Raw genomic sequence first — 14,566 nt, 5'->3', positions numbered from 1 at the left:
CCAAAGCATGGGAAAATAAGGTCCATGTTGCCCCCCCCCCCCAATTACACTTTAAATTCCACACAATGTATCTCACGTCTCCATTTGAGATGAAGCAAAACTAAGTATGTTTCTGTACTATGTAGAATATACAGTATATAAAACAAAACACCAAAAATAAACACAAAATATTCCCTTTATTTTTTTCTACCTTATGACTACACAGGGTCACTGATGTAGCTCTAAGAGGTATCTACATTTGCATTTAATTTACAGCTTACTTGGATGTCTTTATATTTACATGGTCAGAGAGAAGCGCTAAAAACACAGTGTTGAGAACAAACCAAAACTCAAAATGAGTCCAAAACTTTAGAAAAAGATACAGTCTTCTGACGCAACAGTTCTCAGTGCAATATTCCACAATGCAAATATCCTTCATTCGTATATTGTTGAACATACATATGTTTTTTTGGAGACAAAACATCACTGAATCAACCAGCAGCAGAAAGAAAAAAAAACGTGTGCTGTTTGCTTCATCATTTGTACAGATTGAGACACTTCCTCACTCATGCTCACACACAAACAAGTTCATATTTAGATGGAAAGAAATGATAAGAAAGTCAAGAGTGTGCAGTGGCTTGGCATCGTCCAAAGAGTACCAGGAGTCAAATCAATGTCATTATTTCCAAAATAGTCTTGATTCCTCTCGAGTTTTCACATAATGACATTTTCGGATGAGCAGAATTGTCCTTTGCATTCTCCACTGAGGAAGACATAGACATACGGGAGATAGAATGTGTCCACGTGGGTTATTTCCAAGGTTGACTTGTATAGACAACCTTTAGTCTGTAAACGGCAACTAGTACATCTGCAGGTCTAATGCATTTCAGCCAGCCATGGGACCAAGTGGAGCCCTGTTCCGGGGAATGAAAGCACTCTCGATGCTGACCTGGGGGCAGCCCTTAGGGCAAAGGCAATTTGTATCTTTCATCTCACAGACAACACAATGCAGAGCCTATCTATGTCTGCAGCAAATATGTTAATGTTGTATGTACCACTGATGAGATTGGGTTTTATAACCATCTTTGTACTCTCACTTTTGAAAAAATATTCTCATTCCAAGCTGTATGTGATTGGACATTGTGGTGAGGATTACTGACTTGACTTCATTGATAAACACACGCTGCCTTTCATCTGCAATCGAGATCCGTAAAATGTAGTCGGTCTAATGAAAACACAGTAATTGATTTAACTAAGCCACCTTTCATAGTTTATTCCATGTGTTGAAACACCCTCAAATATTGTTCAAGTACAACAATTAACAATAAAAGGGACAATAGTTCACATTTCTTTTAAATTCACATTTGTTATACTGTTAATTCATATAGCTATTTATAAAACAAAACTAAAATGTAATTCCAAACCATTCCTGTAAAATAACTTTTGTTTAATACAGACATTAATTCCACAGTATTTTCTTACAGGATTGGCTCTCCACTATTTTCATAATCGAGTTGTTTGACCACAGTCAAATAAAAGGGAGCAGATAACAAGTCAACGTTTTCCTTTTTTTCCCCTTAGAAAATAAATTCCAGTTAAAAAAAAAAAAAAAAGAAAAAAAAAAAAGACCACACGCCCCTTTGTTGGCTTAACCATACAATTTAAGCTTGATTAAGCAGTTTTGCTAATTTTGTAGTTCATAAAGAAGGCCGTCAACATGCACAGTCAGGGTGCACTGAAGCCTCCCAGGCTAAAACCACAGATGAGCATCAATCCCCTTGTTAAAAAAATCACAGGACATCACACAAATGAAGGTGCTTTGACAAGTTCAGCTGGGGTTTTTGATGAAGGGCTCTACCGCCAACAAAAATCTCTTTCATTATTTATGGATGACTGGGGCTATGAGGGTTTCAAGTATAAAAAAGAAGTGATTAAAAGAGAAGGAATCTCCTTGGCTGAGGCGCAGAAAAAGGCAGAATGGAACAAGCTTGCGAATAACAATCTGCAAGTCTGGCAGCAGAGTGAGCCAGTGAACATAATGCATTACCAATACTCCTCTTGGATTTCTTTGAACAGAATCATCAACAGGAAGGAGGAAATGGAGTCACAAAAATAAGTCACAGACATTGCAAATTTTCATCCTCTAGCAGCCGCACTTGGAGGGCAAAGACTGTTCAAGAATCTTCAAAAGGAGAAGGGCAATCTTCAATTAATACAGTGCAACTGATTGCAACCATGTTGTTTTCTTTTTCTATTTTTACAGTATATTAAAAACCAAGTTGAGCACAGTAATGGAAAAAACTAAAACTAAAAAGTGGTCATGTACACAACTGTCTTTGGCAAGAAGTCCCATGTCCTACATGTGAGTCCGTCACTCCAGAGCCTCGTGTTCATGTCACCTTCGGCCCATTTCGCTCTGTCTCATGAAATGAATGTTGTTGACACTGTCTGCCAGCTCAGGGTACTGGTCCACTGAAACCACGTAGTATCCCTCGTAGCCCTGCACCTTACCTGAGCCCAGCAGCTGCTGCTTCTCTCCTTCAGTCCAGCTTCGTGAGCCCTCCTCTCCGTCCCTCAGTCTCTGGCGCTCCCGGGCCCAAGCCTGGGCGACAGATCTCTGCCGGGCCAGCTCCAACACACGAGCTTTCTCCTCATCCACACTGCTGCCGTAACGCGTATTCAAACACAGCGCGCCGTACTGGAGCTGGATGTCAGTAATGCGCCTAGTCCTGCCATTGAGAACAGTGTTAACCTGAGACACCGTCACATTGACGCCGGTCTCTAGCGTGCGCCTGCCTACCGTCATGCCAATGAGGGACAGGTCTCCCTCCACTGAGCCCAATTTGACAAAGTAGTGGGTGTCCATTCCAGCGATCGTGAAGTGGAGGGCTTCGAGGTAGAACGCGTCGTTCAGCACCGCAGCCATGCGCCGCCCGTCCTCATTGGCTAAGCTGATGATGTCGGTGCTGATGCGACCGTCTCGGATAGCAAATTTCACTCCCTTGCCAAAGATGGAGCCGCCGGAGGCAAAGATCTTCTTGTCCTCGGTCTGAGGACATCCGGCACTTTTGGCTCTGTAGATTTGGCCAAAGCGCTCCAGCTTCACAAAGGCCTTCAGCTGCCTCTGAACTTCACACTGGACGCCCAGCAAAGACTGCAAAACAAATAGAAAGATGTAACAATAAAAGCTTACAGGTGGTAAAGAAAATTGATTAAACATCTTTAGTACATTATGTACTGTATATAAATAATGATGAAATTGCCTCACATCCATTACCAAAGGCAAACAACAAATGATGCTTTGAAGCTGAGAATCCATCACACCGAGTCAAGGTAGAGGCAGAGGTGTTCGTCAGCAAATGGAAATCTCTCTGATCGTTTGCGACAGGCATGATATTTTGAAAAAGGGTGAAATTACGGTCTTCTGACAGCCATGCTGTGCCAAATATGAAACAGGAATCAGTTGGTAACTTGTGTATATCATCCCTTAAGGGATCAAAGCTTTGTATAGATAGCACATTCCCTTGAGCCAAAATTAATATTTTGTCCTAATACTATTTGACAAGAGACACTCCTCGGGAAGAAAGAGAAAATAAAACGAGGAGAGTGATATGAAATGGAAGCTGGCCAACACACAGCAAGACAGTTGCCTCAATGCGTCTAAGCAGCAACAAAAAGGCTCTCAACCACTGAGCCTCCCCGCCATCGCCAAAGATAAGAGGCTGTGAGCGTCCCGACGAGTCAACCAGTCACATCCAAAGTCCTCCTGACAGTTTCTAATTCTGTTTCTCTGTAAGAGGGCGGCTACAGGATGGGGGATTGGGTGGGGCTGTGGGGCTGAGTGACCGCCATATCTGCCCACTCTTTCGACATGACACCGCATCAGATACTGCAGTTTTGGACTGCCTTTGCTGTTGGGCCCCTCGGGAGAAATGGTCTGCGGGGACACTTCACACCATGAGACTCCGTGTTTGTTTACCGTGCCAACAGTGTGACCCGGTCAGCTGTCCCCCAATGTCCCCCACTTTACTAAAACAGCCTCCTGGGACACTCCCAGAGAGGCATCGTTCACATAGTATGGGGTGCAATCAGCCTCCAGCACAACCCAGAATGAGAGATCAAGCCTAGTGCAGCACAAACCTCATCTGTCTGGCCCCTCACGGCATTTTTCAATCTGTGTGCGGATTCAGCAGCACGGCAAAATAGGGGCTTAAATGAAAAGAGATGGAAAGGCAGGCGTGCTCCGTGTATGACATAAAATAAAATGCCAAGTGTACAGGATATATACAACGTGTAGTTTTAAAGCTATATTCATGCTTCAAAGAACCCTTCGTTTAATGCCACTGGTCTGGCCATCTGCAGTGAGGATCAACGCAGCATATACCAGCTCAGAGCACCGTTTTTTAAGCAGGAATTCTAGATAAGAATATCACGCCTCGGCTCATGCACACACTAATTATCTCAATCTTTCCATACATATTATTTACAGTATATACTCCAGAGTCTGAAGGAAGAGCTCCTACACAAACATGAGTAAAACCTTAAAAACTAGGCTAACATTGCTATGTAAAGCATTAGTTACATGTTTTTTTTATAGATATTCTAGTCTATCATGGGTTTTCTTGAATACATTCAGTAGATGAAGGGCTGGGTTTGTAGATGTAAGCAGCTTTTCATTATTACTCAAATGGACCTACTTCTATTGAGTGCTTCTGTGTGAAGCAAACACAAGACTCATTTAATTTTAGCATAATAGAAGACCGAGTGCTTCCAAGATTGATGAGGACTGATGGTAAATAAAAGTAAGCAACCTGTTATCTTGGCTTGCTGTGGTGGGGTTTCCCTCTCTGAAATGATGATGATGACTTTTGTTTTCTCTCTGACAATTATACGGAGAGTCATTTCCTGCGCAATTAAACTTAAGTCATTTTGAAAAAAAGGTGAAAATTGCCTTTTGATGAATGGTTTCCTGGCTTTTGAAAATGCGGATTGAATTGCAAAGTCTGAGGTGACGACTGATTTAGTCAGAATTGCAACTGTATGTTGGAAGAAAGTGTGTTACATTTATTCTCTTTAATCTACACACTGCCACTATTCCATCCTGTCTACTCTCAAACATTTGAAATAGAAAGTGCTGGGTTGTCTCTGGATTCAATAACATATTTCCTCTGTTGCAGCTCCTTTGTAGATTGGTACCCTGGGTGAGTTCGGGGATTCTCAGAGGAGTGGCAGCACGAGCAGCAAGTAAGAGTCAGCCCCAGAAGGCTTTGACAGTAACCCTCCATAAGTGGACTATGCTAGATGTAGACATAACTGTTATGGTTTTACACTTCATGTATGACCTGTAAAATACCAGTGTGTTTACCAAGTGTTTCATTCGTATGTGTAATTGACCACGGTATGCCAGAGCAACACTGAGATTCCTTTCATGACTTTAATTTCTGATAAAGCACATTGGCGCGTGTATTGACATGCTATTTGTTTTGACATGCACTTGACAAAAAATAGGAATGAACAAAAAATAATGTGGGTTAAACTGACAATAAAATTGGATATACTGCATTTCATTTTATAGTAGATAGTATTAAAGAACTGTATTTTTTGTTTTTTTTATGCCAAGTTGGTGTGTGTTTATTAAGGTTGGTTGGCCAGGTCGGAAGTTACAGACTTAGATAACTCTAGGTAACATTCTACCAGCTTTTTGGTTTGACGATGAGATATATATATATATATATATATATATATATATATATATATATTAAAAGAATTCACTGCGGCCAGAGTGTCACTCAACATGAGTGTGGTCTCCTGATGGGTGGCATTCACTCGTCTGGCTGTAACCAAACCCCAGACAACAGTGGCCTCTTTAATAATTCAGTGGAGTTGGAGGCAACTTAAAAGGGCTGATAAACGCGGGAATTAGAGCATGTCTACTACTTCTCAGACCTTGGCCAACGGTGTAAGACTGAGATGAAATCAATGGCCAGTGGTGGAGGGAATGGAGAGTGCATTTCCCTAATGGCAGGACAATTACAAGAGCTGTTTAGCCTGACCCCATTCCCCAGGATGAGGACTCGGGGCAGGGACCTGGCTCACTGGGCTGTGTTTTGGCCTGATAGCAGGCAGCTCCTCTGGGACTGTGGCTACGCAGAGCATGCCCATTTGCTAATGATGCTGGAAAAGGAGGATGAGCAGAGTTGAGGTGAAGAGGGGATGGATAGGCCAGAGTGACAGGTTTACCTTAGTGCTATCCCACTCCTGAGTCTTGATCTGGGTGCGGACTAACTCGTAGGATGGCTCCATGGCCTCGGTGCTGGGTTTGCGATAGCCAGGGATGACGTTGTACAGCTGGAAGCCGAAGGTCACCAACCAGCTGTTCACATCTGCAGGGGAGGGGTCAAAACAGTGAAACAGTGATTTAAGGTAACACTTTATTATAACTGTCATTAATAAAAGGGTAAATTGATAATTCAATAAACGTAAGTTAATAGTTATTCTATAGTTTAACAAACAATACATGATGATTCATAATGTTAACCAATTGTTGCTTTTATAAAAATGAAACTAGTTAATGATCAATAAGTGGTTTATAAAGCATCAAGTAACATGAATTCGGCCTCATCAAATCTGTTTTGCTGCTCTTTAAAAGAGATGATTGTGCAATGATAATATCTAAAGCTAAATAATGTTTATAGATGCTTTACAGAACCCTTGTGATTGGTTTAAAGAAATGCCGATGTAACCCCCCCATCCCAAAATGCTGTGTCAACTAACCAGACCTTCCTTTACAAACAGTTTCTTAATGATTTACAAATCATTTGGTAGTCATTATCAAATACTTAATATAATATAAAAAATGTTATGATGTGTGCAACAATAAAATGTTAAAATAACAGAGTGTAGTGTTTTTATTAATTAGTTGACATTATTAGTTATCATTACATTGTTTGTTAAGAGTAGAGAAATAATAACTACAGTTTAATTATCTATAAATGTTATATTTATTTGTAAGTATGCTGTCATATTAATAGACAAGTCATTTCTGGCTCCAGAGAAACTAGTGGAAATGCTAGGACTTGATTTGTTCAGTTTTGACGGTTGCCCTCCTGTGGTCAAGTGGCTGTCTCCTTGACATACTCATCGCTCGGTCTGAGCACTTGATTTGTTTGTGAAAGTGGACAGGCTCTAATAAACACTCAAGATGGTGCCAATGATTCATGTCCACTCCTGCAGGTGCCACACTAATGACACACAGCTGGGTCCCAGAAAAGCCAAGTGACATCTGAGAGTGTCTGCTGTGCTGATAATTATATACTGTAATTTCAAAGCAGCTCAGACTTCAAGACGAGATATTTTGAAGACTCAGCGGGTTCTTCGGCGATACTTTTCTTCCTAATGAGATGCTGAGGAAAGTGACGTGTCTGGGATTCAAATCCATGCAATCATGAGAATGTGCTTCATCTAGCAGCAGCCACCACCGCTGCGGTTATAGGTGCTGCTGCCATCGCCTGTGATAAGTTGTCATTAATTCTGAATATCATGGTGAAGGCTACAGACGTGACTGGAAGCAAAGCCTGTTAAATCTGAGCCATTTGTTTCTTGGCCCTTTCAATGTGTTTGTTATGGACAGCAGAATCATCACTGTGACACTTGGGGGCAAGTTTGTCGCAGATTGGCACTGCCACATTGTGGCACCTGACAAAGCTTTTTTTTAATAAGAATTTGTTTGAGGACAATGAAAAGAGCCTGATAATTTAGTGAAAGGAATGGAAATGTCAGTGCCATCAATCACACTTGAGGCAGACCCACTACAGTATATCTAACAGACTGCTTAGCATTCAAATGCCAGTCAGCCCCTAATGGTGGACTGTGAAGCTGAACGCCTTTCTGTTTGGCAGACGGCTAAATGGCTTTGTTGCACAGAAAGAAGTAGAAGCCTAGATTCCACCTGGACAAAAAGTACTCTCAGTATTGTAAATTAAAGGATAAATAGTTTAAAATGAATGATTTGATAGCCACAATATTAATTATCAAGTAAATCCAATGCAGAATGAACATAGAGAACTAAATCTCCCATTTGTGAATGAGATCCTGGCTTAGGCTGATTGTTATAACCACAGTGTTCACTGAGTATCCTTAACAATGTTGTTTTCCTTCCAGCCAAAGAGAGGTTGATACAACCGGCCCTGGCTAAGGTCTGAATGGATCCATTGTGCTCTCCTTCTCCACTGGGGTGCTTTCACTGCCATTTTACCTCCTCCTTACCACAAAGCTTCCCAAAATGATGTGATATTTCTGGGAAGGGACATGAGTGTTCCACAACAGAGGGGGCTTTGCCATACAGCATGGTTCCCTTTCAAAACGATAGCCACCGTGCACACAAACAAATACGTCCATACGCACAAACACACACGCGCACATGCACACAAACATGCACCCCAGGGCAGAAAAACATCCTTAGTGTCCCTGCGAGGAAGCTCTTAAAATCCTCTCTAACACACTGCTTTTCAATTTAATTTTGGCACGGTCTGTTCTTTCATTTGGGGATTTGTTGTTTAGAATAAAAACCAAATTGGACAAATAAACCTGAAATAAGTATTGTTTGTTGAACTGCAAGCAATAACAGTTTTACATTTATGGAGGATGACAGCTGTGGATTTGGAAGTTTCAATGGATTTGTTTGAAACTTTATCACAAGTTAATTGTTTTGCCATGACTCTGGGCTAACCATGGAATCCAATCCTCTGCAAAGGAGGTTTATTGGATATTTGTGGAGTATTAAAAAAAAAATTTCAGCAAGTCTGTTTTTTCAGTCCGTTAAGTGAACTTACCGGTCATGTAGCACTTTATCTCCTCATTGTTGCTGAGAGGATTGTTATTCTTGAACATGTACAAGTTGAACGGCACAATGTGGTTGCTGTTGAGACGTTTCCAGACATCATGGTTAGGCGTGGTCCAGCGGCCAGCAAGGACATCATAGTCCCGTCTTCCCATGTGGACCAGTCTACTGAGAGGCTCGTACAGGCCTCCTTGGTAGCCGATGACGAGCTGGAAGCTGGGGTTGGTGTCAAGGTAAACCTCTCCGAACGCCGTATGGAGCACCTGCTTGATCATGAGGCCAGAGCCACTGAAAACAGCCAGGGGGGTGCCTATGTTATCACAGGCCACGTAAAACTCGTCCCCGCTGCTTAGCTCCATGGCGAACAAGTGTCCCTGTAAGTCATAGTACAGTGACGTGATCTCAGAGCTGGAGTGGTTGTACATGTGGGTGACCCGAGTGGGGCTGGATAAGTCAGCATAGAAGAACTGCAGGTGGTGGCCCGTGCTGCTTCTGCTGGACACCCTCCTGCCCAGGCCGTCATAACGGTATTTGATGTTCCAACCACTGACTCTGTTGTACACCTTAATCAGCAGGCCCGCTGAGTTATACTCAAAGTAGTCGTTCCCTCGCTGCTTGAGGAATCCGTCCTCATCCATTCTGTACTGGGCATCTCCCAAGCGGGTGATGCGGTCTCTGACATCATAGCGGAGTGGTGTGAGCCGCGCGCTGTTTCCAGGGCTGAGGAGGTGCAAGTTACCGTTTAGGTCGTAGCTGTACCTCCACAGAGGCTTGTCGTTGATGGAGACCACCTGGAGTTGACCGTCGGTGTCGTACTCGTACGTATAGCGGGTGGTGTTGGCGTAAGGCCCAACCTTTAGCTCCTTGGCCACCACCCGTCCCATGTTGTCATACTGCACCATCATCCAGTACATGAGCGAGCGAAAGATCTCATACTGGACCTCCTTCACCCGGCCATACGCGTCAAAGTGTTTGGTGTGGGTCATCACGGCTGTGGTGATGATTTGATTTATGTCGTAATAGATGACACCAAATTTGCCAAACTGCTCCGTTTTGCCAGACACGTCATCGTAGCGATACAAGTCGATTGGCAGCGGCGTTTCGTTGATGACAGCCTGCATGCTGGTGACGCGGAAACTGTTGTCGTAGACGTAGTCAAATCTGGCGTTGACCATTCCCTCTTCACTGAATCTGAAAATCTGTCTGTCAATCAGCGGGCCAATCTGACGGTAGCGAATGGTGCAGGTAAAGCCCTCACTCTGCAGGTTGACAGTCTTCAGCATGCCTGCTACTTCATCGTAGGAGAAACCGATGCGCGTGGTGTCATAGAGGATCTCCAGCAGCTTGGAAAGCTTGCCGTATTTGTAAATGACCCTGCGGCCTGTGCCCAGGTAGGTGGTCTGTAGCAAGTGGCCCTCCTCACTGTAGTCCTGGAGCACTGAAGCATTACCTTCAGGGGGCTGGTAGGTGTTCCTGTAGTAGCCAATGGAGCGGGACGTCTCTAGGGTCTGCCGTGCCACGTTGGGCATGGTGACCGAGGATAGTCTGTCGTTTTTGTCAAATTCAAAGATATACTGCCTCTGGCTGTAGAGCAGCAGTACCATGGACTGTAAAGAGAGGAGGAAACAATCAAATTCATCCTAGATTAATTTAAATACAGTAAAAGATTCATTATATTTGCTTTTTTGGATAAATACAGTATCACAAAATAAGACAAGAATCACACTAAAATAGGATTTGATTTTAAATTTAGACATTCATCTATGTCTAGCACCAGTGACTACAATTACATAAACATTTAAGAATATAAAAATCACATATAATATCAAATATAAAAACAAAAACATTACTTTGAATCTATTCCTATATTATATAGCGTACTTACACTACACAAAGTGTAGGTTGGGAATGTACAAGATACTGGGCTAGTATACCACAAAATGTCAAAAGCAAAACACATTATGCATGCAAGTCTGATTTGGACTAAATGCATTTCCCATCCTGAAAGTGGAACTGTTGATATATTTTGATATAGAGATATCCTTAAAAGATGATTACACAAACAGACTCCTTCGGCAAATAAAAAAATTCCAATTTGAGCCTTTCTTAAACCGATAAATGATGTCTAGAAGTCAGTGAAAAGGCTGTGAAAACAAGCTATTAACAAGGTGTTTGTCTGCCATTTTCACATAAAACGTCTAAGCTGGACGACTGCAGCTCTTCACCTCCTCCCCAACAGTCTTTCCTTCAATTAGTGAGTAGAAGGTGACATTTCACTCAGTTCTTCTCAACAGTGCTATTTCAGGTTGAGCTTTGCTGTCAGACTCTGGTAACAAAGTATAACGTCTGCGGTGCATCAGAGAGGTTTTAATTACATTTCTGCTGATATCTGTGCTGGAGCCTGATAATGCAGCACAAACACTGCTGGAGCATTACAAGTTAACTTTCAACTCCAGTCTAAAATCTGCCGTCAAGGTTCGTACACAAATACACCCTCAGAATGTATCTCTACAACATGTCCCTACCGTCTTATTTGGAATTTCAAAAAATCTTAAAACCATTTAATCACCATTGCAGCTCCAACAATTCGTACCTTCTCGAGATAAGTGTAGCTCCACGATTTCCCATCAGCAAATATCTGCGAGGTGATTCTGCCGTTCTGGTCATACTCCATGCGTATAGACATGGTACCTCTTTGGATACCTGCCACATGGCCTCCGGGAGAATAGGTGACATTGACTCCGTTCAGACGACTGCTTGGCGCCCACAGAGTGGGCCGGCCGGCGTGGTCGTAGTGGATCCGTAACGTGAACTTCCTGTGGTCGTCGTAGACCTTTTCCGTCCTGGTGATTCGATCAAAGTCCAATGACAGCAAGTTCCTGTTGTGAACCTACAGGAGAGAAACATTTAATTTGACCACAGCACTTACACAAAGAGAGATAAGTAAAAAGAATAAACTTGTTTGGAAGTTTAAGAATATAGAGAGGAATTGGTGCAGTGCTCTTCTTAGGAGGAGAGCTTTAATCACAAAGTGATTATTTTATTTTCTTCTTTTCATAGCTTTAAATTACACGAGGGGAGCTGTATCGCAGGACTGCAGGATCCATTAATGTGATGAAATTATAAGAATTACCATATTTCTTTGTTTGTGCAAAAAAAGTCAGTGGAGTCTTAGTGGGAGTATGCCTATTCATGCAAGAAACATTAGAGCCACATTGATCATTAAATTCATTTTCACTGCTTACTGAGAAGAATTACTAGGCGCAGATGACTCATTTTATTTAGCCATTTCGGTAAATTGGAAAAGAGGAGAACAAAATCAATTCTTCTCCTGTGTGATTCAGAACATTGTTTAAATGACACTTCACATTGTTTGGCTCTTATGAATGTATGAGGCTGCACACAGTGACCCTTGGCTTCACTGTGATCAGAGCAGAAAGACGGCGCTCTGATGACTGTAAGAATGTGCAGGTCAGCACGGAGATGAATCCGCTGGCAGACTTTATCTAGGAGGCCGCTCCGGTGATGCAGCCAAAAAACATTACCAACAGCCCCTACCACTGTTTCTCCGTGATCCGCATCGTAAGCAGAAACTACAGAGGAAAAATAAATTCAATCAAGAAGAGAAAACACAACAAAGGGGATAAAGGTCAGAGTAAATGCCCATACGCACCACTACGCTAAACATCATGTGGTCATTAGACTGTCCCCGAGCCCATTTTATGTGCTTTGAAGCTTCAACACGAATCAATAGAAAATATTCAAAGCTTCAGATCAGGAATGAGCCAGCCAGTGCACCACCTCACCAGAGCGCAGGGGCATTACACACAGTACTATTTCTACCGTCATTAAATCGGCGAACGACAGCAGGCTGCTGCAGTAGAACCACACAGACCTGTGCACATCACACTGCTGGGTTTTAACTCCACATTTCTCCGTTCTCTGCTGAAATGGATGAATTAGCGCTGCATGAATTAGGCAGCGGTTAGCGGCATTTACACTTCTTCAGGATTCATTTTATTTATTTTTTCCCTTTTTTAAGAATTTGGATATTATAGTATTGAAGGAAAAAGAAAACAACAAATAAACAAATCCCAAAATATAAAATCGAATACCTACCCTACAAACAAATACCGAAATAGTCAAATATCCGGGTCTAGCCCTAGTGGTCCCACCCCCCCGATTCTGTGTGTATCACAACAGGACTTATTAGGGTTATTTATATTTACAATGTGTAAAGTAATATTCGTGATGTGTTTTTTTGAAGGTACATAGTTTCTCTTCAGATGTGCCACTGTGTAGCTTGGTAAAATCCTCAGAAAGCTGCTTCTGGCTACTTTCCAGACACATGTCACACAACCGGCCGCAGGGGGCTCGCTGCAAAAGCCTTCCTTTTTCAATCTCCCATTGAGAAACGCATGCTTAGGTCTCTCATCTGTGAAGGGACAATTACACAAGAGGCAATTAAAGTCACTGGTACCTAATTGAGAGGATTACTTTACACTTAAAGCACCAGATTCACGAGGGGCATGATTACATGAAGGTTTGGAGCAGCACATGCAATTTGAGCCCCAAGAGTGACAGGGGGTGGGGCTCGGAGTTAAGAATTAGAACAAGGGGGGTCCACCTTTGTTATCTCCTCTTTTACTCCAACTTAATGTCATAACAAGTGTCACACTGTGCTGAAAAATGTGAAATTACTACAACATTGCAATTTGTAAAACTACCTAGGTTCTTCCAGATAAGTGACTGCAAATCAAAGACTAACCCTAACCCCCTCCTGCGCCAGCATTTCCCAAAACACTGGACGCACTGTCTCCGACTCTTTTATAGGCAGCACAGGCCTGCTGTCCGTCCAGAAAGATTGTATTGAGATTGCTTCCAACAGGAAATAAGGTCTACAAAAGAGAGAAAGTTCCTTGTGCCAGGATCAGTTTCACCAAAGACTGGACAGGGTGGAAAAAATCTCTCACAGCAGAGATTACAAGATCCCATGAGAATGGAAACCCACTCAAGAGGAATCATTTTAAATTGGACATTGCCTCTAAAAGGAATGATGTGTAGATGTGTAGAAACAGAAGAGAGACTACTACATTAAATTAGTAATAATGTTACATTTTAAACTGTCTTAATACATTAAACTTTACAGCAATAGCATCTGATGTCCTAATCAATATCAGTGACTTGTGTGTCAAATGACAATATCAGTCTGTGTGACAAGGGGAAATGTCTTTCATCGGCTCTTGTGTTTAATTCAACAATTACTTTTCACAATGACTTTTCTCCAATAACACCAGTTATATTTGAAATAAAAGAAAAAATTCTGTCTTTTTCATCTTCCAACTCGTATCTCTTTTGAACAAACAACCCTTCATTATACAATAAGACACTGGGATGATACTAAAATAGCTAATACAGAGATATCAGCTCTGTCTCTGTTTCGTTTTCCCCATTGAAGGGGTTGACGATTCTGGTTACGGCAGAGTGGCAGCCACAAGAGTTCTCCCTGTACTGCACATGTACAAAGTACTCAATCTGAGAGGAGGGTTTGTTTCTATGGGAAGAAACAGCTACTTCGTCTCGGGATCATAAATCATCGTTGTGGTGGCCGGGAGGGGCTAGCTCGAGTGGCACGTGGCGGTGTGGAAGGAGTAAACGGATGACCATCAATGACCCTTTTAGCCTCTAGACATGAAAAGTGCAATACAATAAAGATGTGCACGGGTAGTTCAACAGTGTAACAAATCC

General features: G+C 42.3%; 1 protein-coding gene across 12 annotated transcripts in view; it reads right to left on the bottom strand.

Moving 5' to 3' along the window:
- Window positions 1–157: 157 nt before the first annotated feature.
- The window catches only part of tenm4 (teneurin transmembrane protein 4), a 166,277-nt gene continuing 151,868 nt past the window's right edge, over window positions 158–14,566 (bottom strand). For all 12 annotated transcript variants that reach the window (XM_034865640.1, XM_034865643.1, XM_034865648.1 and 9 more), the window contains 4 exons: window positions 11,412–11,708; window positions 8,811–10,425; window positions 6,220–6,362; window positions 158–3,133 (listed from right to left, as the gene is read on the bottom strand). In XM_034865640.1, coding sequence (XP_034721531.1) covers window positions 2,375–3,133; window positions 6,220–6,362; window positions 8,811–10,425; window positions 11,412–11,708 — 2,814 coding nt within the window. In that variant the 3' untranslated portion in view covers window positions 158–2,374. The remainder of the gene's footprint in view (window positions 3,134–6,219; window positions 6,363–8,810; window positions 10,426–11,411; window positions 11,709–14,566) is intronic.

Source organism: Etheostoma cragini, chromosome 3 (assembly GCF_013103735.1).
Source record: "Etheostoma cragini isolate CJK2018 chromosome 3, CSU_Ecrag_1.0, whole genome shotgun sequence".
Lineage (NCBI taxonomy): Eukaryota > Metazoa > Chordata > Actinopteri > Perciformes > Percidae > Etheostoma > Etheostoma cragini.
This window is presented reverse-complemented; position numbering and strand designations above follow the sequence as displayed.